Below are 27696 nucleotides of genomic sequence, written 5' to 3' on the forward strand. Positions count from 1 at the left end.
GACCTTGAACAAGAAATGTACCTTTTCCAAGGTCCAGGTTCCTTACCTGAAACTGGGAGACGTTAATACCTACTTCAACATGTAAAATGTGTTCACCACAGAAAAGATCCTTGGTAAGTGTTAGGTTTATCCTACCATTTTAAGATTAATTGCCACATTGGATTAGTAAGAAATGATAATTTAGGGGAGAAATATGGACATAAGCACCTAGATAGTATAATATGAGGAATAAAGCAAATCTGGAGGTGAACATTTTATTTATAAAATTAAACCTAATTTTATTTTGCAAAAATCAATAAATACATGTTCCGATCTGATTCATCTTCAAAACATGTATTTTTTTTATTTTGGCAAACATGCAAGTTAATTTGGCATGCCAAACATCTTTCTCTCCAACTCTTTTTGGAAATTCTTTTTTCATAACACAAACAAAGGTGCAAATATTGTCCAAAAACTATTTACATATTTACCCTCCAGTATTATTAACATTAATATTTATTGAGAAGAAAGAAAAACTATAATGCTTGATCTTTGGCATTCACATACGATTCAGCAGCATAATTAAAAACTTATAATGTTTTTAAAATAAACACTTTGAAGGAAATTTAATAAATCTCATTTTTGCTCTACAAAGGAGCCACTATATCAAAACATTCAACTGGAGCTGTTGGGTTCTTGCTGTTAGAATATTACTTCCAGCCTATTTATTAGCTTTTCTTCCTGTAGCCCAATGGATGCTACCCCTTCGCTGAGTGAAAGTACAGAAAAAAAGCAATTTCTTTTTTCTTTCCCCTCCCAGCGTCAAGCAAGGTAAGACAACATCACGAGTTACCACATCTGAATGTACTTTGATTATATTTTTTTGTTTCCTATACTTAAAATTATTTTGTAGTATAATACTTACTGGATTATCTAAAATCAACATTGTTGATTTTAAATTGTTATAAAGCCAGACATTTAGAGGCATTTGAAACAATTCAGGAACCATGTCTGAAAGGAGGTAATTGCCTCCAGCCTCTTCTGTTGCACTTGAAGTAAAAGAATTTTAGGTATCAGTAGTTTAGTAAAAAACAATACTTTAGGGGGCCCATATAATTTATTCACATCTTTATATTGTAAACAAGGGTATGACACTTTTGACAGTAGCCTATGAACAGATTTTTAAAAATATATTCTTTAGTATAGAATAGGTATCAGGGGAGCATTTTAAACATGATTCTGGTAGGTCTCTTATAAGCCTACTTTCCACAAAAATTTTATATGAAACTTCCTGATTCAAAGAAAATTTATTTAAGTTGAGAAAATATGGTATGTGAGGTAAGGCCATTGTATTATCTATGGTCTGATGCACAACGTAATGTGTACAAAAGAACGGAAAGAAGCAGCTATCTCAAATTTCAGGCAGGATATGAGGGTGCATAGAGAAGTGAGAGCCTTTTAGGTCAGATAGTGAAAAAGGACACAGTATTCAGCTAGAACAAAAAATTGTAAGCAGCATAAACATGTGAATGCCAATTCAGAGAATGCAAACAGGATCAATTAGAAAGTGAACTGTGGTAACCACACATTTTGGAGAAAAATTCCCAAGCCAGGCGGATGTGGATTGGAATAAAAACATAGGCAGTATACACCACCATAGCAAAAATGGTTAGTAAGATGGTATTGAACATGGATTGCTCCCAGGGCTCCAAGACAGCACAGCAGCTGATGATTTGGTATTGATAGTAGAGCCAGGAGAAATAGTCTTTCACACGCTTGAAATCCATCGTTGGCTCCTTCAAGCTGCAGAAAGTCTGTCCTGTTAAACAAAGCAACAGATTAGGGGAAAACTAAAATAAGGAACCAAAAAAGAATCTCCTTCAATTCTCATGATTTCAGTATATTAAAGCCTTTCAAAGAAGGTTAACAATCATTGAATGGGTTAATAGCAATAGTATATAAAAATATGCACAATGTATCATAGAAATTAATAATATTGCTACTAATAATTAATAGTAGACAGCAACATTATTAATAGTAACATTCATCTAAAATGATAATTCCTACTAATAATTCTAGTAATAATAATATCTAAAACTTGAGCCTAACCACATTTTCTTTAGCCATGTATACAGAGAGAGATAAATATGAATTTTCTATTTCTTTCAACATATAATCTGAAAGAAGATTTAAAGCACTGTGTACCCAAAAATAAATTTAAGGTGGATAAAAGACTTAAACATAAGTCATGACACCATAAAAGGCCTAGAGGAGAACATAGGCAGGAAAATCTCAGACATTCCACACAGTAATATTTTTACTGATATGTCCCTTAGAGCAAGGGACATAAAGGAAAGAATAAACAAATGGGACCTCATCAAAATAAAAAGCTTCTGCATGGCTAAAGGAAACAGCATTAAAATGAAAAGAGAACCAACTATATGGAAAAACATATTTGCCAATGATACCTCGGACAAGCGTTTGATCGCCAAAATATATAAAGAACTCACATGACTCCACTCCAGGAAGACAAACAACCCAATGAAAAAAATGGGCAAAAGACCTGAACAGACACTTCTCCAAGAAGGACATACAGAGGACTCAGAGACATATGAAAAGATGCTGAGCATCACTGGCCATCAGAAAGATGCAAACTAAAACCACAATGAGATACCACTTCACACCAGTAAGAATGGCCATCATAAAGAAATCAACAAACAACAAGTGCTGGAGAGGTTGTGGAGAAAAGGGAACCCTAGTGCACTGTTGGTGGGAAGGCAGACTGGTGCAGCCACTGTGGAAAACAGTACAGAATTTCCTCAGAAAACTAAAAATGGAATTGCCTTTTGACCTAGCAATTCCACTGCTAGAATTATACCCCAAGGGCCCTGAAACACCAATCAGAAAGAATCTGTGCACCCCAATATTCATAGCAGCACAATTTACAATAGCCAAGTGCTGGAAGCAACCTAAGTGCCCATCAGTAAACGAATGGATCAAAAACCTGTGGTACATTTACACAATGGAATACTACACAGCAGAAAGAAAGAAGTAACTCCTCCCCTTTGCAACAGCATGGATGGAACTGGAGAACATTATGCTAAGTGAAATAAGCCAGGCAGTGAAAGACGAATACCGTATGATCTCACCTATAAGTGGAACCTAATCAACAAAACAAACAAGCAAGGAAAATATAACCAGAGTCATTGAAATTAAGAACAAATTGACAGTAACCAGAGGGGAGGTGGGAGAGGATAGTGGGGATAAAGCAGGGAAGAGTTTTCAGGAACAGCTATAAAGGACACATGGACAAAACCAAGGGGAGTGTGATCAGGGGAGAGAGGTGGGAAAATGCAGACAACTGTACCTGAACAACAAAAATTAAAAAAAATTGTGTATTGAAGAGAATATAACAAGTCTGAGACTGCTATCTTTAGGAGGGTCTACTTGCAAGTTTGGCCCTTGGCTGGTATCTGGGATCTTGAGTTCTGGAATGTTCTCTTCATCTTCTAGTGGATAAAAATGATTCACTGTCCTAGATTGTGCAAGCACTGTAATCGATGGTGAACACCTGCTTTATTCTGGGAATCTGAAATTTTGCCAATTGCCAGACAGAGGGTGGCTGCATAACCAGTCCCAAGAGAAAGCTTGGTTCTGAGTCTCCTTGGGTAGAAACATTGTACATGTTTTGCTTTTTGCTGGTAGAGAAAGGGGCATACCCAGGGTGTCCACTCATGAGAGAGAGAGAGAATAGGAAGCCTGTAAATGGATTTGTTCAGACTTCGCCTATGTCTTTCTTCCTTGCTGATCCTGTTGAGTATCCTTTCACTGTAATAAACTATAGCTGTGAGTAAAAATATATATAAATATATATATATTTTATATATATAAAAGATTTATATTATATAAATAAGATTTATATTAATTATAAATTATAAGGATTTATAATACATATAAATCCTGTGAGTCTTTCTAGTGAGTCACTGAGCATGTGGGTGGTCTTGGGGACCTCTGAAAAAATGGGAAGCTCAAAGTGTACCTTTGGAGACTCATTTGTTTTTTGGATACAGAAATTTTGAAAGTTATATAAAAATGTTTTTTTTGGTCTCAAATAGGAGACTTATAATCATGTGTAAATCATCCTAGAAAGAAGAGCATGCATCCTATCTTAAACTGATCCTTGGGAAGACTTTGCAGACTTTCAGAGACATTATAGGTATCTGTGTGTAGGTGTCTATGGGGACACAAGGTGACCTTTATGCCTGCTTTGTTTGCCTCTAAGAATAATGGTTGCCACATCATCTAAGTCTATTTTGATAACTTTGGCTATTCAAATCACAGCTAAAATTTTTGGAGATCATTTCTATCTTCTCATGTGAAAGTGTTTCTTATTTTCTTTGAATCTCCTTTGAGTAAAGCAAGATATTTTTGGTCCATACTGTGGACTTCTTAGTCTTTGAGGAGACTCTCACAATCCTAATGCCTGGCACAAAGATGACCATTGGTAAATACTTGCTGAATGAATGAGTAAAGCAATGAATGCCAAGTAACCAACTTAAAAAAGTAATTATAGATCACTCATAGTCTCAACTTAAATAAGATATGGTTCACTATTGTTGACTTCTAATAGCTTGGCTTTGATAAGTAACACTTTCTGATAAGGATAATTTCTACAAAATCTTAAAATGGAAAGTCTGTGTTAATAGGTCATAATTATCTTTGATAATGGCCAAGATAATTCAAATAAGCAGGTACTACAACTGAAGTTGTTTTACTTTCTTATGAAAACAAAAGTCAGCCTCCCATCTTTCTGCAAAGCCAGAGTGGGAACTAAGTAACTGGACTGAAATGCCTTGTCCTGGTAGGTGGAACTCGGTGTTTGTTCTTGGCTCTGGTTCTACAGAAAGGGCAATGACCAATAGCATTGGTCTTGAAGGAGAGGAAAGACAAGAGTGATCTTTTCAGTAAGAGAAATTCTACGAGCAACTGAGATTTTCCATAGAAAATTAGAAGTTCTCACTGTTTGAGCTTTTAGGCTGTCCCACTAGACAACTGTGTGCTTCAAAACTGAACCTAATTTAAAAAATCTCACTCATGGCTACCCACACTTGCTTCCTCTTCATTACCTAGAAAGGTGCCAGGTAACTGACCAGGAGCACGAGAGTACCTTCCTCAGGTGTCAGGGTCCGGCTGTGCTGGGTGAGTGTGGGAGAGAGATGGCTCAGACAAGGAGAGAGCCTCCACTCAGGAAGCTTGGGCCGGTTGGGGAGACAGGTAGCAATCAAACAATCATACAGATATATAATTATCAACTACATTATGCCCTAAAAGGAAAAAGCAATCATAAGAGGCTGTGGGAAACCTGACCCAGTCTGAGCATATCTCTGAGGAAGAGATATTTGAGACAAGCTCCGAGGGATGATTGTGAATCAAACAGGTAAATAGGTAGTCAGGTGAGGAGAATGGCCAAGAGAGAGGGATCAGCTTGTGCTTCTGCAAAGGTTAGAGGTGGGAAGGAGCTTGGCAGGTGGTCAAGGGGAGCAGGTAATGGAACACAGAGATCTAGTGAGGGAGGCTGGGAGAATGAGGAAACTGAAGAGGAGGGAATGGTTAGAGTGAGGCTGAACACTGTAGGACCTGGTTGGATAGGCTAAGTATTTGGTTTTTATCCTGCGAGTGAGGGGCACTCCAGAGGTTTTTAACAGGGGAATGCTGAGGGGATAAGGCTTTAAGTTCCTATGGACACGTTGCCTCCCTACATGAGTCTAAAGCCACGTTGAAATGATTTTGAGTAATAATCATCTAGAAAAATCTCTGCCTCTGCTCTCTTATGGATGTTACTTACTCAAAATCCACTGTGTACTGAAAATCTGTTTAAAATAGCCTTAATACTCTTTTCAACTTTATAAATAAGATAAATTAGTCATTTAGAAATAATGACTTTTTTCTCTATGCATTTGAGCTTTGAAAAATGCACAAATTAATTGCCTGACCATTGCTTTCTGTTCTAAAATTAAATTTCTTGCTTGAACACCTCTGATGGACACCTTGATTGCAGCCTTGTGAGAGCGAGGCAGGCCCCGGGACTGGGGCGCTCAGCTAGGTTGTGCCCAGATACCTGAGCCATGGAAACATTCATTACACCAGAGGCAGATACCTTGTAGGACCTTGGACACATACTGCTAGTGATTTAAAGAATTAAGATTAAAAACCATTCTTTTCTTGCCAGTTTCTATAGTCCCCTGTATCATTTTCCAAGCTTCTCAGTAACCAGCTCTGACATGTAAAAAGTGCTTTAGATTGTCACATCTCACTTTAGTCTCATGAAATCAAAGAGTCAGTCAGTAAAAAGCATTGATTTCCCCCTTTCCTTGATTTTTTCCCCTTTTTGATGACAAGCAATTGTAAGGATTGTTTGTTCATTGTTTCTTATTATGAAATGGTGTGAAGAAGTGAGTTTGGTTATTGGTAAGCCATCTGCTACATGCTATTGTTAGAATATGCACTATATTTAGGATCTATGTTTGCTTAAACTAGCGATTTTCAACCTTTTTCATCTGATGGCACACATAAACTAATTATTAAAATTCTGCAGCACACCAATAATTATATATTTTTTGTGGATCTGACAAGAAAATAGGTATAGTTTTGATTCATTCACAATGGATGGCTATTACTCTGTTGGCTGTTGCCATTTTTTTATTTGACAATGTAAGGGAAAAGAGGTCAGTGCTCCTGAGTGAATAATTAGGTATTACATGTTTTAAAAATTCTTGCACACACTGGTTGATAATCACAGTCTCAAGTAATATATTTTTACAATATTTTTAAGATACACACTGACTAAAAGTAGAGGGTTGGGAAAAGATATTTCATGCAAATGGAAGAGAAAAAAAGCTGGGTAGTGGTACCTATATCTGACAAAATAGACGTTAAAACCAAGTCTATAGTAAGAGACAAAGAAGGACACTACATAGTGACAAAGGGAACAATCCAACAAGAGGATATAAACCTAGTAAACATTTTCACACCCAGCATAGGAACACCTAACTATGTAAAGTAAATCTTTATGGACATAAAGGGACAGATCGACAGAAATATAGTCATAGTTGGGGATTTTAATGTTCCATTGACTTCAGTGGATAGATCTTCTAGACAGAAAATCAATAAGGAGAGAGTAGCCTTAAGTGACCCACTAGATTAAATGGATGTAATAGATATCTTTAGAGCATTTCACCCCAAAGCAGCAGAATATATATACTTTTCAAGTGCACATGGAATGTTTTGTAGGATAGACCACATTCTAGGACAAAAAACAAGTCTCAATAAATTTAAGAAGAATGAAATCATATCACCCATCTTCTCTGGCCACAATTCTATGAAACTAGAAATCAATCACAAGAAAAACATGCAGAGACATGGAAGCTAAATAACATATTATTAAACAGTGAGTGGGGTAACAATGAGATCAAAGAAGAAATCAAAAGACTTCTTGAAACAAAGAAAATGAGGACACAACAATCCAAAATCTGGGGCATATAAGGAAAGCAGTCTTAAGAGGGAAATTCATAGCATTACAGGCCTATCTCAAAGGAAAAAAAAAACAAGAAAAAGCTCAAATAAACAAGCTAATTTCACACGTAAAGGAACTTGAACAACACACAAAGCCCAGAGTGTGTAGAAGGAAGGAAATAATAAAGATTAGAGCAGAAATAAAGAAAATAGAGTCTAAAAAAATACAAAAGATTAGCGAATCCAAGAGCTGGTTCTTTGAAAAGATAACAAGATTGACAAACCTTTAACTAGACTCATCAAGAAAAAGAAAAAGGACCCAAATAAATAAAATGAGACACGAAAGAGGAGAAATAACAACTGATACCAAAGAAATACAAAGAAGTGTGAGAAAAACATTATGAGCAATTAAATACCTACAAACTTGACAACGTGGATGAAATGGATAAGTTCCTAGAAACATACAATCTCCCAAAAATAAATCAGGAAGAATCAGAGTATCTGAATACACTGATTACATCTAATGAAATTGAAGCAGTAATAAAAAAGTTCCCAACAAACAAAAGCCTTGGGCCAGATTACTTGACAGGGGAATTTTACCAAAAATTCTGAAAAGAACTAACACCTCTCCTTCTTAAACTACTTCATAAAATTCAAGAGGAGGGAAGCCTGCCAAACTTACTTTATGAGGCCAGCATGATCCTAATTCCAAAACCAAATAAAGACACTATGAAGAAAGAAAATTATAGGCCAATGTCATTGATGATCATAGGTGCTAAAATCCTCAACAAAATATCAGCAAACTGAATATAGCAGTGCATCAAAAAAAATCATACAGCATGATCAAGTGGGATTTATTCTGGGAATGCAAGGATGGTACAACATGTGCAAGTCAATAAATATGATTCACCACATAAGCAAAATGAAGGATAAAAGCCATATGATCATATCAATTGATGCAGAAAAAGTTTTTGATAAAATCCAGCACTGATTTATGAAAAAAACTCTCAGCAAAGTGAGAACAGAGAGAACATACCTAAACATAATAAAGGCCATATGTGACAAACGTACTGCCATTATCAAATTCAATGAGCAAAAACTACAAGCATTCTTGTTGAGATGGTGAAGAAGACTGTGATGTCTGCTTTCATTTCTCTTATTCAATATAGTACTGGAAGTTTTAGCCAAAGCAATGAGACAAGAAGAAGAAATAAATGGCATCAAAATTGGAAAGGAAGAAGGAAAAATTTCTTTATATGCAGATGACATGATACTATACAGAGAACCCCAAAGACTGCACCAACAAACTACTAGATCTGATAAATGAATTCAACAAAGTAGCAAGATACAAAAATAATATCCAGAAATCAGTTGTAATTTTATATGCCAATAATGAAGTAACAGAAATGGAAATTAAGAAAATAATGCTATTCACAATTTCTGCAAAAAGAATAAAATACCTAGGAATAAACCTAACCAAGGATGTAAAAGACATGTACTTGGAAAATTATAAGACACTGAAGAAAGAAATTGAAGATACAGATAAGTGGAAGCACATACCATGTTCAATAGATTGGAAAAATTAACATCATTAAAGTGTCCATACTACCCAAAGCAATTTATAGATTCAGTGCAATTCCTATCAAGATTCCAATGATGTATTTCACAGAACTAGAACAAATATTTCAAAAATTTATGTGGAACCACAAATGGCCCTGCATGGCAACAGTGATCCTGAGAAAGAAAAGAAAGTTGGAGGAATCATGCTACCTAATATCGAATTGTACTACAAGGCCATAGTAATCAAAACAGCTTGGTACTGGCATAAAAACAGACACATACATCAATGGAACAGAATAGAGAGCTCAGAATTAAACCCACACATTTAGAGTCAATTAATATTTGACAGAGGAAATGAGCACATATAGTAGGCTAACAGTAGTTCATTCAATAAATGGTTTTGGGAAAACTGGACAGATACATGGAGAAAAATGAAACTAGACCACCCTGTTATACTACACACAAGAGTAAATTCAAAATGGATCAAAGACTTAAATGTTAGACCATAAACCATAAAAATCATAGAAGAAAACAGGCAGCACAATTTTGGACATTGCTTATAGAAATCTTTTATCAGATATATCTCCATAGACAAGGGAAACAAAAGAAAAAAATAAACAAATGGGACTTCATTAAACTATGGTTTTTGCACAGCAAGGAAATCATCAACAGTTTAAAAAGACAACCCATAAAATGGGAGAACATATTTGCTGGTACATCTGATAAGAGGTTAATATCCAAAATTTATAAAGTACTTATAAAACTCAACACCAAAAAACAAACAAACAACCCAATTAAAAAATGATCAAAGGACCTGAAGAGACACTTCTCCAAAGAGGACATCCAGAGGGCCAGCAGACATATGAAAAGATGGTCAATGTCAGTGATCATGAGAAATGCAAATAAAAACCACAATGAGATACCATCTCACACCTGTCAGAATGGCTTTAATCAATAAATTAAAAAACAATAAGTGCTGGTGAGGATGTGGAGAAACGGGAGCCCTTTTGCACTGTTGGTGGGGATGCAGACTGGTGCAGCCACTGTGCAAAGCAGAATGGAGATACCTCAAAAAATTAAAAATGGTTCTCCTGGCTGGTGTAGCTCAGTGGATTGAGCTCGGGCTGGGAACCAAAGTGTCCCAGGTTCGATTCCCAGCCAGGGTACATTCCTGGGTTGCAGGCCAGAACCCCCAGCAACCGCACATTGATGTCTCTCTCTCTCTCTCTCTCTCTCTCTCCCATCCCTTCCCTCTCTAAAAATAAATACATAAAATCTTAAAAAAAATGGTTCTGCCTTTTGACCTAGTGTCCCTACTTTTAGAAGCATACCTGAAGGAGCCCAAAACACTAATTTGAAAGAACTTACGCACCCCTATGTTCATGGCATCATTATTTACAATCGCCAAGATATGGAAGCAGCCCAAGTATCCATCAATAGACGAGTGGATAAAACAACTGTGGAACATCTACACAGTTCTACTCAGCTATAAAAAAGAAGAAAATTTTACCCTTTGTAACAGTACGGATGGACCTGGAAAACATTATGCTAAATGAAATAAGCCAGTTAGAGAAAGACAAATAACACATGATTTCACTCATATGTGGAAACTAATGAACAAACTGAATTAACAAAGCAAAACAGAGACAGACTCATAGGTGTAGAACAGATGTCAGCTAGCATGGGTGGGCAGGTTAGGGGGTGGAGGGATTGAGCAAAGGGAAAAAGGACTCGTGGACATGGACAACAGTGTGGTGATTGCTGCGGGGAGGGAGGTATAAGAGAACTAAATGGTAATGGAAAATATATAATAATGATTAAATAAAAAATTTTAAAAATGACTGAGCATATGGGCTAACATTGAATTGGTTGACGTTAATTAAATTGGTTTTTCAAACCAAATTGAAGCAATGGGACCAGGTAGAATACATCCTGTTTTTGTGAACTGACACTGGATGAAAGACGTAGAAATTCCCACGGAGGTTTTCTGTGGTCTTTGAAGACTCAGAGTTGAGCAAGGACAATGGGATCAGGTGTGCAGAATATCTGGAAGACCTCAGCCCCACCCTCTCTCAGTTTCTCCAGACTCTTCTCCCCCTTTACTCCAGACGCTTTCCTGCAGTCCCACAGTTCAGATTCTCCTCTAGCTGAATGCAGTTATGAAGGCTAATTTATTGTAAATGTTTCTGGGAACTAGCAAAACTAAGGTTCTTGTTAGCAATGTTCATCTTAGCATGGATAAGAGTTTTTCCAGGTTAGGGGAAGAAGAAGGAGAAGGATGATGAGTTTGGGGAGTCAGAGGGATAGACCGAGTCCTAAAGGGAACCTGTGAATGGATAAGGACACTGGGACAGTGGAAAATAGCAAGTACTTGGAAGTCCACGAAGAAGTTATCTCCCAATTGATTGGAGAGTAACAGGCTATTTTTTTTTATTCCTGAATCTCACTGCTCTTTTACCAACAGGTGGTGATTTTTCTCTCTCTCAGTAGATTTGTGTACAGTAGGGAAGGATACAAAATTTCATCTCCTTTCCCAGAATGAGCGGGAGAAGACCTGGGACTTATGATCCACATTAGTCAAGGGGGAGGGCTTTGTTCTGGCCTGAATGGAGACAAAAGGTAAAATAAATAGAGCAATAAAAAAATCATGTGTTCGCACGAACCCATGTGTGAGTCACAAAATGGGAGCACTGTAAAGGGAACATGCAGGGAAGTAACGAGAGTAGAGTTGGGCGTGCTCAGCAGGTCCTCTGTTGTTGTCTTCTGTCCACGGGAACAGGACTGTTGGGAAGTTAGGCAACTGCAATGCAAGATGAGTGGCAGATGTTTTGGTAGGGTCGCATTTACCTGGGGAATATTTCAGAAGAGTTGGTCCTATAGCCCTCTTCCACTTGAAAAAGTATTCCAAATTATTGGATTTTTCCAGTAAGGCACTTCCCTTTCTGAACTCTAGCTAAAAAGGAATGTTCCCTCCTCAGGAAAATAAAAACACCAGGGATTTCCTTCTAAAATGTCAGAATCTGGGGCTGAAGAGAAAAGGCAGAGAGACCTACAACTGATTTTGGGTTAACGTCTTCTGAACTTATTTTGTTATTCTACATCAATCACTCAGCTTTTTTTGTGCTTCATATTTGGAACCTGAAAATCTGAGAAGTGAAAAAAGTGTCCCACTGTTGCACAGTGAGATGCTGTATCTAAAAAGGGACTGTGTACTCAGAAGTAGCATCCTTTGGAAAGAACTCAATATGACTTACTTAAGTTCAAACCTTCCTTAAATTATATTATTTATTTTAAAAAGAAGCAGAGGGATTTCCTTCCAAAGAGTACAGTATGGAAAAGGGGATTAAAAAAGAGTAAATTTAGAGTGGAGAAGACTGATAACCCTATGGTTACCAGCCAGCTGGTCCAGGACTACATCAACACGGACAAATCACTTTGATAGTATGTATCCGTGATATCCTGCTGTGACAATGGTGCTTTACCTTGGTGGTCTTCCTCCCAATAGCCTACAACCTCCGTCTAATTATGGGAGGGGGTGGAATCAGGCAAGTTCTAACAGAGGAGCATCCTACAAAAATCCTCAGCAGCGCTCCTTAAAATTCTCAAGGTCATCAAAAAGAAGCAAAGTGCGAAAAACTGTCACAGCCCAAATGAGCCTAAGGAAGCATAACTAAATGTAATGTGTTATCCTGAATGGAACCCTGGAACAGAAAAAGGATAGTAGGTAAAAACTAAGGAAATCTGAGTAAAGTGTTGGCTTTACGTAATGATAGTGTATCAAGATTGGTTCATTAATTGTAACACATGTCATACTAATATAAGAATGGGATACAGGGTATATGGGAACTCTCTGTACTATTTTCTCAAAATTTTCTCTGTAAATCTAAAACTATTCTAAATAATAAACTCTATTAAACTTTTTTGAAGGCAAAAAGTTAGGAAAAAATTTAAAGGTCCAGAGTTATCCCCATTTCAAACTCTAGTGAACTTTGCTTATGTTGTTGTGACCTTCTGGAAAACTTTTCTTAAAAACTCTTAACAGAGTTCAATAATACCCTGCCATGAAGGACTGGCTTTCAAACGTTTTTAAACACAGTAGAGAGCAAAAGTACATTTCACACTGTGAAGCAAGGTACACACACACACACACACATGCATACACATAGCCACATAACTAAAATAAATGTCTCAAAATAATACTCTGAGGTGCATGCTGATAGTTTCTTTTCTACTCTGTTCTGTTTGAATTGTTTCTACTGTATTCTATGTTATTGTCTTTTTTCATTAAAAATACCTCCATTGTGAGCTACCACATCAATTTTTTAATCTACAAATTGCAATCTGTAGTTAGAAAAACCTTACTTTAAGGCTTAACTAAGATGCCACACTATGATGTGTCTGCACTGCCCAGTATGGCACCCCTACTCATGTGGCTTATGGCTACCCTATGTGACAGCATGGTTATAGAATATTTCCACCATTGCAGAAAATGTGGGGCAGTGCTGTGGACTCTGTCTCTTGCCTGGACTAATGAAATAGCCTGCCAGCTTGTCTCCTTTTTATGTTACAATCTTTCACACTGCTGCTGTAATTAACTTTCTAAAGTTACAGACACTTCTCTGCTTGAAACCTTTCAGTGGTTCTCCATTTCCTATGAAATAAAACATTCATTCATTCATTCATTCATTCATGGTTCGATTTCTCTACCTCTCTAGCATCATTTCTGACCTCTCCTGTTAAATGTCATTCGCTCTTAATCTTCCATGTTTTCATTCTTTTTTCTTTTCTAGAAATGTTTTCATCTCCCTTTCTCTTCCAGATAAAATCCTTAAAATACTTTTAAGAACTAGCTCCTATATTTTCCTTTCTGGAAACATTCCCAGGAGACCACCCTTCCTAAGGAAAATATATTGTTTTCTTTAATGTGTTACCACTGTAGCATTGTTTCACAACTTATACTGTATTACAATTAGCCATGCACAATCTTTCTCCTCTAGCAGGAGAGGCCTTTGACTATTGGGAACATGCCACAGTCATCTCTCTGTCCCCAGTGCTTGGCGTGTGCGCTGACCGGTGAGCTGCCCGGCTGGTGGACTGAATTCTCAGGTTGTTGAGGGCAGGGACTGTACTTGCACCTATTTGATGCTTCCATAGTACAATCTGAGGCACATAAAGGGTGCTTATGGATTATTTTTCCCTGCTTTTAGACAATTCGTTCTAGATTGTTTTCTGCAAATCCAGTTACAATTTTTCTTTTTTGTAGGATGAAAGGGAACTGGTACTAAATCATTTTTTAATATAACAAATGCTTTTCTACTATCTCATACTGTGAAAAGTTCATGGACTCTGCGGGGAATTAAGGAAATAAAACACTTGCATAGTGGTTTTAAATTCTATTAAAATGGCTTTTACCAGTGCTTACTCTGTGTGAGTAATAATTTAAGACTGGTGGGTAGAAAAGTGGTTCCAGTGGGAAAAAATTCCAGGATGGGAATAAGGCCTGAATTCTACTGAAGCTTTTTCTTTTCTTATTCTTTCCTTTTCCTTACTTTCTCCCCCTGCTTACTTTTCTCTTCTCTTTACTCTTTTCTCTTTATTTCTATTCATTCATTCATTCATTCATTCTTTATACTTTGTGTCCTTGCGCAAGTTCCAAAATCTTTCTGTGTCACAGCTTTCCTATGTAAAATGAAGATAATTGATATTTGCCTCCTAGTCTGTCTCAGTGATGTGGTAAGAAGTGTAGAGATAGGTTTTGAGCTCTTTGAAAGTAATAGTAATAGTGTTTATTGTTGTTTCTCATAAATCAGTACAACTTTAAACTATTTGCAAGACTTTACTAAATTATAAAGTAAAAAAGTCTTTGTGGACTATTCTATAATGGTTATTTCAATAATGGAGTGCTTTGTATGTTCTATAGGGAAAAAAACCTTAGCTATTTTTTATGTTTGCTAATTGAATTCCTAGTACAGTAGAAACAAAGAAACCAGTGCCTATGTATAGCCATTACTACAAACACTACTTGAAAGGCCCTCCAATCTCTGAAAAAATTTTCGAATGTGCCTTGGACAGGGCTACCAGATAGCACTTCTGGGCTGTGTACTGCCCACAAGTACAGTCATATGTGATGGTTCTTGTCTTGGGGAACTAATTGAAAACTGCTTCTTTATTGTGAATCAGTTCATGTGATTAATGGCAAAACCTCCTGTGAGAACCAGGCACAGTATAAGTTTGTTGGCTTCAGAGTTTCCATATATCTTGCTCTAAGTTTTCTGTGAGTGACTACAATATTTTTTGGCCTCCTAAAAGGTTCCATCCTTGTTTAACACTTTCCTGGGAATTTTCTTTCCATCTTAGAATGCTCTCCAGTCATCCTTTGGTTAGCAATTTGTCATGCTGATACAGGGTGAAATTAGAAGTCTGACCAGAAGTGATGGTCTCAGAGTCCATATCTTTAGAGGGAGCTAAGAGAGCCAACTTAAAAAGTTTATAATGAGGACTTCTGGCCAAGATGGAGGCATAGGTAGACACACTGTGCCTCCTCACACAGCCAAAATAAGGATAATAACAATCTAGAAACAAAAACCAACCAGTATTGACAGAAAATTGAACTTTATGGAAGTCCGACAACCAAGGAGTTCAAGTAGACACATTCATCAAGACCAGTGGGAGGGGTGGAGTCAGGCAGCTGGCTAAGAGGGGTTGCAGCAAAGCAGTGGCTGGCAGGCCTAGTGAGGTGATGGATTGTGAAGGGGTGTGGAGCATAAGGCAGCTGGCAGACCTGGTGGTCCCACATTCGTGTGCAGATAAGCCAGATGAAACTGGGGAGCGAGACACACTGAGCAACCCAGGGCACCAGGGTGGAGAAATAAAGCCTCAAAACACCGACTGAAAACACCTGTGGGGATTGAGGTGCTGAGAGAGACTCCCAGCCTCACAGGAGAGTGTGTTGGAGAGACCCACAGGGTCCCGGGATGTACACAAACCCACCCACCCAGGAAGCAGCAGCAGAAGGGCCCAGTTTGCTTGGGGGAAGCAGGGGGAGTGACTACAATCTGGCAGAGAGAGGAGCAAGCGCCATTGTTCCCTCTCTGACCACGCCCCCACATACTGCATCACAACCCAGTGACTGGGATGCCGCACCCTGGTGAACACCTAGGCTCGGCCCGTCAAGACCTAGCAGGCACATCAAAACAAACAAACAAAAATGGCCCAAATGGAAGAACAGATCAAAGTTCCAGAAAAAAATACAGCTAAGTGACAAAGAGGTAGCCATCCTATCAGATGCACAGTTCAAAGCACTGGTAATCAGGATGCTCACAGAACTGGTTGAATTTGGTCGAAAATTAGAGGAAAAAATGGAGGCTACACTAAGTGAAATAAAGGAAAATGTACACTGGGATGGGAAGGACACTGGGAAGGACACTGGGACTCAAATCAATGGAGTGGACCAGAAAGAAGAAAGAAACATCCAATCAGAAAAGAATGAAGAAACAAGAATTCAAAAAAATGAGGAGAGGCTTAGGAACTTCCAGGACATATTTAAATGCTCCAACATCCGAATTATAGGGGTACCAGAAGGAGGAGAGGAAGAACAACAAGTGGAAAACTTATTTGAGCAAATAATAAAGGAGAACTTCCCCAATCTGGCAAAGGAAATAGACTTCCAGGAAGTCCAGGAAGCTCAGAGAGTCTCAAAGAAGTTGGACCCAAGGAGGAACACACCAAGGCACATCATAATTACATTTAGCCAAGATTAAAGATATGGAGAGAATCTTAAAAGCAGCAAGACAAAAGGAGAGAGTTATGTACAAAGGAGTGCCTATAAGACTGTCAGCTCATTTCTCAAAAGAGACCTTCCAGGCAAGAAGGGGCTGGAAAGAAGTATTCCAAGTCATGAAAGGCAAGGACCTACATCCAAGGTTGTTCTATCCAGCAAAGCTTTCATTTAGAATGGAAGGGCAGATAAAGTGCTTCTCAGATAAGGTCAAGTTAAAGGAGTTCATCATCACCAAGCCCTTATTATATGAAATGTTAAAGGGACTTACCTAAGAAAAAGAAAATAAAAAACATGTACAGTAAAATGACAGCAAACCCACAATTATTAACAACCACACCTAAAACAAAAACAAAAACAAACTAAGCAAACAACTAGAACAGGAACAGAACCACAGAAATGGAGATCACATGGAGGGTTAGCAACAGGGGAGTGGGAGGAGGAGGGAGGGGGAAGAGGTACGGAGAATAAGTAGCATAGATGGTAGGTAGAAAATAGATATGGGGAGGGTAAGAATAGTATGGGAAATGTAGAAGATAAAGAACCTGTAAATATGACACATGGACATGAACTAAATTGGGGGAATGTGGGTGGGAGGGGGTGTGCAGGGTGGAGGGGAGTGAAGGGGGAAAATGGGACAACTGTGATAGCATAATCAATAAAATATATTTTTAAAAAGTTTATAATGAAACAAAGCCAGAGAAGAAAATCAAACAATCCTAGGGGAGTTAAGGAACTTTATGCAATCATGAAATATTTGGATAATTCTACAGACTCCTCAGAGAGGAAAAACCAAATCATTGTAAGTCAAAGCATGCCATTGGAACCTCCAGGACATCTTTAAATGCTCCAACATCCAAATTATAGGGGTGCCAGAAGGAGAAGAGGAAGAGCAACAAGTGGAAAACTTATTTGAGCAAATAATAAAGGAGAACTTCCCTAATCTGGCAAAGGAAATAGACTTCCAGGAAGTTCAGGAAGCTCAGAGAGTCTCAAAGAAGTTGGACCCAAGGAGGAACACACCAAGGCACATTATAATTACATTTTTATCCAATTTGTTGGTACAGTGTCAGTTTGAGTTACATGAAGAGCAGAGTGTTTTCGTGGCTCTTGATCCCCTTACTGCTTCTCCTTTCTATTAACACTGACAAAAGCGGAACAATGGGAAACACGTATTTCCAGTTCAGCTATCAGCTGAGGCCATTGGGCAACACGGCACGTGTTGAGTAACTGTATATTCAAAGCTGTAGTTATTGCTTTGCATTTTATGACAGACTCCAGAGGGATTTATGAATGAAGGACCTCTGGATTGGGAAAAAACTTGGAATTTGACTTGAACAGAAATTTCATTATAATTTAAGAACTACTAAATTCAGATTAGATCGATCTCAATGTGTGGCAATCAAAAAGAAGATACATATTTTGAAACTGAAAAGAGCAGCAAGTACATTAATGCTGAGTAGATGTTATAAATAGGAAGAGAAATTTGTAACGGGGGTATGATATATCTTGTCTTGTTCCTACTGATCTTTCATCTACTCAGAGAGAAACAAAGCAATGACCTCTGTTTATTTCTGCCAATATTGGAGGGGAGAGTAGGGCTGCTGGACCGAGTTTTTAAACTATAATGTCATTTCTTAGAATAAACTCTTTATTACTATTTTATTTAGAATAACAAAGAAAAGAAACCTTGTTATCTAATAAGGAAAGAGGAAAGAGTATAGCTTCTGGGTAGCTTTTTCTCTCTGAAGATATTTTCTCTGAGGATTACCAAGTTGTTTTTAGAAGTAAAAAGAAAACAGCTGCAACACTAACGGTGGCCTTAAAGTCATTCAACATTATTTTTACAAAGTCATTAAATGAACACGATGTTAAAGCAGCATTATTCACAGTAGTCAAAAAGCGGGAGCAGTCCAAACGTCCATCGGCAGATGGATGGATAAACAAAATCGAGTATATACAGACAATGGAATATTATTTATCCTTAAAAAGTAGGGAAATTCTGATGTGGCACAACATGGAAAACCTAGAGGACATTAGGCTAAGTGAAATAAGCCCCAACAAAGATAAATGCTGTATGATTTCACTTACCTGAGATATCTAGAGTAGGCAAACGCGTAGAAACAAAGTAGGATGCCGCTTGCCAGAGGCTGGAGGACACAGGAAGTTGGGAGCTGTTTGATGGGTATGGTGTTTCAGTTTTGCAAGATGCAAACACTCTGGTTGCCCAACAATGTAAATATGCCTAATACTACTGAACTACATTTGACAATGGTTGAGAATAATAACCTTTTATTTTATATGTATTTTACTGGAATTAAAAAGTTAAATTCCAATGAATAATTCTAAAAATTATGAAGGACTGAAACTGCAAAATGTACTTACAAATAGTCTGAGTAATATTTTTAAAAAGCCATTGAGATTCTTAGTTTTTAATGGGGCATTACCAGCCTAGCAAAATTTCATAGATGTATTGTCCAAAGCTGAGTAGACAGCCCCAAAGATGTCCAAGTAATAATTGTGAACTCCCAGCTGGGGTTCTTTCTTCTTGGGAAAGTTGAGAACTACCAAACTATAAACATCCTTCTGAGAGGAGGGTTGACATGTTTAGGTTTATTCTTGGCATCCATGAAATTCCAGTAGCTTAATTTTCTATAGTATTTGTGGAGGTTTATACATTCTCTGATATGCCTATCTGCTTTTAATAAGGATGTGGACTCAGGGGCTCATAAGACCCCAACACCCACTGCACTTAAAAGGGAGTAAGAGTGAAAAAGTGGCTAAATCGTTCGGTTGAAATTACTTTTCTGTCTTTACAAACCGCTTTCCTGAAAACTGTGTTCTACGCGTATTGTAACAGGTTCTGCCTTTTTCTTTTCACCTCTCGCTCTTGCCCATCAAACCCACAATGTGGCAATTGAACTTACTTGTTTACTGTTTGTTTCTAAGGGCTTGGTTTTCTTAGGAGCTAGAAGCCAGATTGTGAAATAGGAAACCTTTATCTCTTCCCTACCTATTGTCATTATACTTGATGTAAAAAGTCTTCAGGAACGGAAGACTTTTTTCCAAGGACGAGTGTGAGGGTGAGGAAGGTGAGTTACTACTGCAGTGCTTGTTTGTCAACAGCGTACCTGCCCAGCCCTGTTCCCAGGGTTCTGTCAAAGGCGATCCGGCTGCATAGGCAGCTAGCCAATAAAGACTCTTCCAATAGTATTGTCTTATATTACTTCTCTGTTTTCTTTGTAATTATTTTGGTAACACTGAATGCATTTGCTCATAAAAGTTTTTGTTCGTGTATTTTTCTGTCCTTCATCTTCCTTTTCCTCTTTTTCCTCCTTCTCATTTTTCTGGCTTATTCTTTATTTCTTATGCCACTGTCCGAAAGCTTCTGGTGATGAGTTCAGTATTTTTCACATTTTGGTGGCTAGCAACATTGAGTTTTCAGAGGTGTGATTTTTGTGACAATAGTAACATGGGTTCTTTTCCACTGCCCTCACTGACCTGCTTCTGTATCTTATTACTGCTTTTAGGAAAATGAGTGGAGAGCTAGGCTTACTCTAAGGGTCAGCAATGGACGAAGTGTTCTTTCTACCAACCCCCAGATCTAGGGACATTTCCCTCCTTGGCTGATTAACATTCTGGGTGAGGTGGTTTCTGAGTGGCTGGGGGGGAGGGGAGACGAGGGAGGAGAGAAGCACAAAGCAGGAGTTTATAGGGTTATGTCAAAACTTGCTTTTAGGCAATGAAATTACATACTCTAATTAGATTTTGTAATCTTGTATTTAGAGGTGAGTTACTTAAATGATGAACTGTACTGAAAGAAAAAAGTTTCCTGACAATTTAGCCAAGTAGCTTTCTCATTCTCTTGGGAAGAAACCGTGTGAACATATTACTTGCTGTTGGCTTCATTCTGTTTTGCCTTCTCCCAAGCACATGGCTGGCTGCATGCATGCTTGCAGTGACAAGGGGAGAAGTGCTGAACTCCAGGCTTGTTCTTTTAAATGGGTGACAATTGTTTGTTTCCTAAAAATGTTCTTGATTCTCAAGTAAATGTGCAGAAGGCTCATGACAACTGAGCATAGTAAGAACAATATTTTCAACCGACAGATTTTGTAATCAGTAGAACTACAGGCCTCCTGGGAGAGATGAAATGTTCTTTTCCTTCTTTGAGTGAATATGGGCTTGTTTGTCAAGAACAACAGAAGGAATATCCCAAGACATAAAAATATTTGGAATAAGACATTACAGTAGGTTAAATGTGCCCCCACCTGCCACCCCCCAAAAAAAGATATGTCCGCATCCTGGAACCTGTGAATGTCATCTTCCTTGGGAAAAGGTCTTCATAGATGTAATTAAGTTACAGATCTCAGCAAGAGATCATCCTTGGATTAACCAGGTCAGTCCTAAATCCAATGGTAAGTGTCCTCAGAAGACAGACAGGGAGGAAAAGGTCATGCAAGGACAGAGACAGAGACTGGCATTATGTAGCTGTAAGCTGAGGACCCCCGGGAGCCGAGAGAAGCCGGGACAGGCCAGGGAGGGTTTTCCCCTGGAGGCTCTGGAGGGAGTATGGCCCTGTGGAGTCTTCATTCCAGCCTTCTAGCGTCCGGGGCTGTGAGAAAGTAAATTTCTCCTTTTAAGCCACCAGAGTTGTGGCACTTTGTTACAGCAGACCTAGGAAACACATTTAGATCTCTTCCTTAAAAGCACTAGAGTCTTATAATTCAGAACCCTTCAGGGAACAGATAGAGCATTTATTAAGAACCACTGTGGCAGCACTGGCTAGCTGCTTAACTTCGATGATTCCTAATTTTTTAAAATTAATTATACTTATTGAGGTGACATTGGTTAATGGCAACATATAAATTTCAGGTATACAACATTATAATTTGATATTGGTGTACTGTACTGAACATTCACTGGCAAAAGTTTAGTCTCCACTTGTCAGCATATATTTGAATCCCCCTTTACTTAATTCACCCCATGGTGACACGTGGGGAGCTGGGTGAGAATCCTGGTAAGAGGCAGCTTGGAGAGGAGTGAAGCTCTGGCTCTGGATTCGGTCTGGGTTTCGCTGGCTAAGGAACTCCACTGCTTGGACTGAATTTCCTCAGTTGGAAAATAGGAATGATAATAGAATTTCACACAGTTTCTGGGAAGATTAAAATGTATAAAGTATTTGGAATAATGCATAAGAAGGGCTAAAGGAATGTTAACTGTTATGATTATTATACACTATGCTAATGCATAATTGCTAAGGCAAAGAATAAAAGAGAATGAGATTTTGTAAAGGCAGAACAAGTGAACTTTATTAGTTATTACACTAGAAGTCACTTTCAGAGAGATTTTTCTTCTGAATATTTATTCAGTTTTGGCGTGGCTGTCATAAAGGAGATAAAAATATATATTTGCTCATTACAGAGATGGGGCTCATTAAGTTTTTGTACCTTGCTATTGTCAAAGCCAAGGAGGAAATAATACTGGTATTCAGTCCTGGATTCTCTCACTCCAAAATGATCTATCACACCACACTGCCTCCTATAGCAATGCTTTCTGAATGCTAAGTATCCAAGAAGTATTTTTTGAATTAGTAAAATTAAGCCTTGCTATCAATAACTTTAAAGTAATATTGGAGCTGTCCAAACTATTTTGAAATGAAGAAACTGTTGTCAACCATTTCAGAACCATAAATATCTTAAAAATTATAGCAAAAGGGAAAAATTAAGAAACAATCATTCAAAAATAAATCTATATCTTTTTGTTCACACCCACTACTCTTTTTTTTCCCACTTGCTGTAGATTTAATAAAAATGGGAAGGCAGCTAGTGGTAATCTAGTTTTTAAAAAAATTCTATTTCTCTTTTTCTTTCTTAAAAATAAAAGAAACAGAAAGAAAATGAACATCCTAATGTGAACACTGACCATCCTCATTTTCACTGTTAATATTTTTAAAGAAAAGTTTTCATTTATTATATTTCTCTCTTAATTTGTCCCATCTGGTTAATGACTTATGAACACATTACTCCTCTCTTGCATCAAAGGTCTTCCAGAATAAGATGCTGCTCCATTTAAATAAAAGATGAAGGATGCAGAAACAGAAGCAGCCTTTAACCAACAGACCTATAAATAAGACAGTAGCTGGTGCTATGCAATCCTGACATTGGCACTTGCACTGGAATCGGCCAGAGGTTCTTAATCTGAAGGCTGAAACTTGGGAGGTGGGGTGAGGGATGTCTAAGAACTCCTTGAAATGTTTGCAAATTTTGCATATACAGTTCTCTGCATAAACTACAAAGGAACCTATAATGAATGTAAGCTAAGAACCAATGCTCCGAGGCCTCATTACTAAAGCTAAAATTGCCACACTTTCCTCCTTTGTGTCACCTTAAATGCCATTACAATATCAAGTGCATAATAAATGCTTGTTGGTTGCTGAAGTGAGAACCAGAAGCTTCATCTTGTTGAAGATGGTGTAATCAAAAGGGTCAGATTTCTAAAAGCAAGACTCCATGAAATAATCAGAAGAATTTACCTGCCTAGGAGGGTCCAGGTTTGAATTCTTGTCTTTGCTCTTCCACAGAATTATCCTGGGTTACTTCTCCTCTCTGAGTGGCTGTTTCTTCATCTGTAAAGTAAACATCTGAATAAACCCAAAGATACCTTCAAATTTAAAACATGTTCCTTGTGAAAGATTATTAAACCTATTAGATGGGTGTTCTCCCACATTTTAGAATGTGTAATAAATACGAGGCATGACAACCTAGCCTTATTTTAAAAATTATTTTTAGGAAAGGTAACATTTTGAGGACACTTGATTGGCTAGTGACTTCCCAATGTTCAGTAAGGACCATAAGGTGTCATATTACCACCTATGGTAAGGTAGAGAGGGTGCCCCAGGTGGGGCAGAGAGATGAGGCTAAGTGCCCCGCCCCTTGCTTCTATCAGAGCAGCCTGCTTTCAGTCTTGTTTTAAATAGTGGGCTTCTGGGTAATATTTTGTTTGTAGAAAATGTTTCTTGATTTTAATTAGTCTCTGCTGATATCCATGGAGAAAACAAGAAAAAGTAGATTATGTTAATCACTGAATTTAAAAATCTGTCTTTAAAAAAAGCACTGGGAACAGAGTCAGAAACCCTAGGGATTGTTTCTTATTTTGTTATTTATTAGCTTGTCACATTAGGCGAGTCAGATAGTCTCTCTGAATTTCTGTTCTCAGATATAGAATGATGATAGTATCTTATTCATGAGAGAGTTGTAAGAATTAAATGAGATAATTCTTTGAAAGTGTTTTGAATTGGGAAAGTGTCACAAAGATGGTGAGTGGGTCTTTAGTGGGGAGCCTGAGGGCTATGTACTTTCTCCTGCCCCTGTAGCATTTTTGTTCACCTGAGTTAAGCCTCAGAAAGTACGAGATCAAATTGCAGATATACCCAAATTATGGAGTGGAGTTCTAAAAGACCAGATTACAGAATGACTAAGGGTAAAACTTTTGAGGAAATACAAAGTCTTATTCTTTACTTCACTAAGTCAATTATCCAAGGGCAAGACGGGGGAAAATGTGGCCCATGAGCAATTGAAGTAAAAAACACTAAGAAAGGAATTTTACTTGGCTGCAAGTGCATTATGGGTCAACAATGTTGTGGTATGGTTGGCAAATAAACAAACAAGTGACCCAGTCATCTTAGTTCATTTGGGTTGTTGTAACAAAATACCACAGACTGGGTAGCTTATAAACAACAAAAGTTTATTTCTCACATTCCTGGAGCCTGGGCAGTCCAAGATCAAGTTGCCAGCATGGTTGCATTCTGGGGAGAGCCCTCTGCCCGGTTTGTAGCCAGCGCCTTCTTGCTGTGTCCTCAGATGGTGGGAGGGGCGAGGGATATCCCTGGAGCCTCTCCTACAAGATCACTAGTCCCATTTATGAAGGTTCCACTTCCCATCACCTTTGGAGTTAGGACTCAACATATGCACTTTAGGGGGATATGTTCAGACCATAACACCAACATTATATGTTTACAGAAGTACTGTTCCATAGATGAGAACAGGGGGCTACAGCTCTTGGCTTTGATTAGCACCCTTCTTCTAGCTGTTGAAGACGGTCCTCCATCAGGTGGAGCACATCCCTAGGGAGCTAGATGGAGAAAGTCTGGAAGGTCTCCAATGGGAAATGTTGACAGAAGATTTTGGGGGAGGAATGTGTCATGGAGGTCTTAAAAAACCTAAAAGGTTTTAAGTGGTATTATAGGCTGTTGTAGAGGGGAAGGTTTGGAATTGTTTTGTTCTCAGAGGGGAATCTCAGAAAAAACTTTAGGTAATAAGAGCTACCTAAAGGGAAAGAGGTTGCCTGGTTGAAGCAGTGAGAATTCTGTTAGGGAAACTGTTCAAGCAGATACTGGACAACACCTTCTGAGGGTGCTTTTATCACAATTATTATTTGTTTCTCTTATTTGCTAATGTTGACTGAACATAAATGGATCGAGAGGCTTTAGCTAGAAACAATGATGGTTTATTCAAGGGTCTTAAGAGTTTGCTAACTAGGAACATGGCTAGGTAAAACCTAGAACCGTTCTGAAGAAAAAGAAAACTTGCCGTAAAAGTCACATCCTTGAGAGTAGTCAACCTTGATTCTTGGCCCTTGTATTGATGCAGGAGGGTTATCAGCCAAATGTCGGTGGAAAGGATGCTAGATGCCAGGTGGGCTGGTCAGGTAAACATTTTTCCCCTAAATCCTTTAGGGGCTGTCACAGCATTATCTTACAGGATTTATATACACACAGCTCCAGGCACAACTGGAAGGTTCAAAGGTTTCAGTTCCTAGGCTAGTTAAAGCAAGAATAAAATTGTTTTTCAAGCCTCAACTGACTTGATTTTAACAACACTTTCAAAAAATTATTTCATTTAATTCTTACAACTCTCTCATGAATAAGATACTATCATCATTCTATATCTGAGGACAGAAATTCAGAGAGACTATCTGACTTGCCTAATGTGACAAGCTAATAAATAACAAAATAAGAAACAATCCCAAGGGTTTCTGACTCTGTTTCCAGTGCTTTTTTTAAAGACAGATTTTTAAATTCAGTGATTAACATAATCTACTTTAGCAGCTTGACCATAGAGACTCCAGTTTTATTTCTTCACTCTGTTCTTCACTACACGCATTTTATTTCCTCTCCTTCTAAGAGATTCCTTTTAGGTGACCCTATTGAGCCCTTCAGAGACTAGGATGAAGGGAGCTGAAACGGTGAGCCCATTGGTCTGGAAGACAGAATGTGCCGAAGGCCATGGGGGACCGTATCACCTGTTTTGTGTTTGCACCAGAGTTTGTTTCCTGCTCAATGGAGGAAACTTGTGGTAACAACAGTTTTGTCTTATATTATAAACTAATTTTTCTGCCCATCAAAGCTAGAACTAGGCCAACCTGATTGATTTTTTCTTTGTTTAAAGTTTTAGGCAATGGAACATCCTATTAAAAATGTAAGGGCCAAGCTATCCCTGTGGAGCAGATAAAGCCTTAAGGAATAAAAAGAGTTGGTAACTGAAGTATTAGGGTCAGTTACATATTCTTTCTATGTCTATTTTTTTCTATCAATAAAGTGACAATAGGCTAATTTTACTTAAAAATTACTTTTCAGTGGGTGAATAAAAGAGAAGCAGTTTATTATCCTTACAAGATAAAAAACATGTTATTTCCCCCATGGCTGGGGAGGAGGTAAGTGAATTCTCTCCAGCAGAAGTAGAAGGAAGTGTTAAAGTTGCTGGGTTTGCATAGGTGGGTGGCAGGTTGGCATTCGTCTCATTCAGGAGGTAATAGGTAACTAACGTGTATGAGGAAGTAGTGTGATAATTCTGACTCAAGGTCTTACACAAAAAGAGGGTTACTAGATTTTCAAAAGAAACAAAGATAATGTAGCACGCAGGTTTAGATAAGACTCGACTTCAAATAAAGTTTTATTTTCACTTTTCTTTCTCCTTCTGCATCAGTGAGCACTCACTGGACAGAGACGAACTGGTGCTTGGAGTGTCTGCGGGATGTGGGTGCGAGCGCTGTGGAAGAGGGGCTGCCCCAGAAGAGGTGCTCTGGCTGTGCCACCTTGAACTTTTCCTCTGTTTTCTCTATCCATTTTTTTAAATTTTGTTGTTCAGTAACTTACTTTTGCTCATTTCCAAATTCTCTTTTTAATCTTTTCAAGGATCTTGAACTCAAAGTGATAACTTTAGCTTGAAATTCCTAATAGACAACCTTTGATCTTATAATAGAGCTGAAAGGGCAGGGATGCAATATTTGAATAGCATACTGTCACCAAGGAAACTGCTATTCTACATAGGTAATAATAGATGTTTATTGAGCAACTCTCAGAACTTCACTAACCACTTTATATGTATTACCTAATGCAGTTCACTTCATAACACTATAATGGAGGCGCTATTTCTCTACCCACTTTACAAATGAGGACACTGAGGCATTGGGAAATTTAAAAACTGATCCAAAGTCTAACAGCTAATGTATAATACACACTCTTAATTACTCTGCCAGACTGCCGCTCTATGCAAAGAACTCTGGTCATAATCTGGCAAAGCATCCATCCATCCATCTGTCCGTTTCTCTAATCAAATAGTCAACAAGCATGTAGTAGGAGCATAAACTATGAACAAGACTGACAGGCACTCTCCTCTGTCTGCTTTCTAGAGAGGAGGAGAGACAGCTATGCAAGCATCTGCACACAGTGTGCTAAGTGCTACAACATCGCTTACTTAGCACTTACTTACGACAGGGAAGCCTAGTGCACTGGGGCACAGAAAGAGGCTCTAACCCAGTCTGGAAGGGGGTGCTAAGACAGGCAGGTCAAAGAGTGTTGTCCTCATCAC

General features: G+C 38.2%; 1 protein-coding gene across 4 annotated transcripts in view; it reads right to left on the reverse strand.

Annotated features, from left to right (window-relative positions):
- Positions 1-332: 332 nt before the first annotated feature.
- SPTSSB (serine palmitoyltransferase small subunit B) overlaps positions 333-27696 on the reverse strand; it is a 33501-nt gene continuing 6137 nt past the window's right edge. For 2 of the 4 annotated variants that reach the window (XM_036017629.1, XM_036017630.1), the window contains 2 exons: positions 23361-23453; positions 333-1798 (listed from right to left, as the gene is read on the reverse strand). In XM_036017629.1, coding sequence (XP_035873522.1) covers positions 1536-1766 — 231 coding nt within the window. In that variant the 5' untranslated portion in view covers positions 1767-1798; positions 23361-23453 and the 3' untranslated portion in view covers positions 333-1535. Of the gene's footprint in view, positions 1799-11898; positions 12260-23360; positions 23454-27696 lie in introns of those variants that run through there. The other 2 variants (XM_036017631.1, XM_036017632.1) reach the window with 2 other exon arrangements.

The sequence above is a fragment of the Phyllostomus discolor genome, chromosome 2, assembly GCF_004126475.2.
Source record: "Phyllostomus discolor isolate MPI-MPIP mPhyDis1 chromosome 2, mPhyDis1.pri.v3, whole genome shotgun sequence".
In the NCBI taxonomy this organism is placed as follows: Eukaryota; Metazoa; Chordata; class Mammalia; order Chiroptera; family Phyllostomidae; genus Phyllostomus; species Phyllostomus discolor.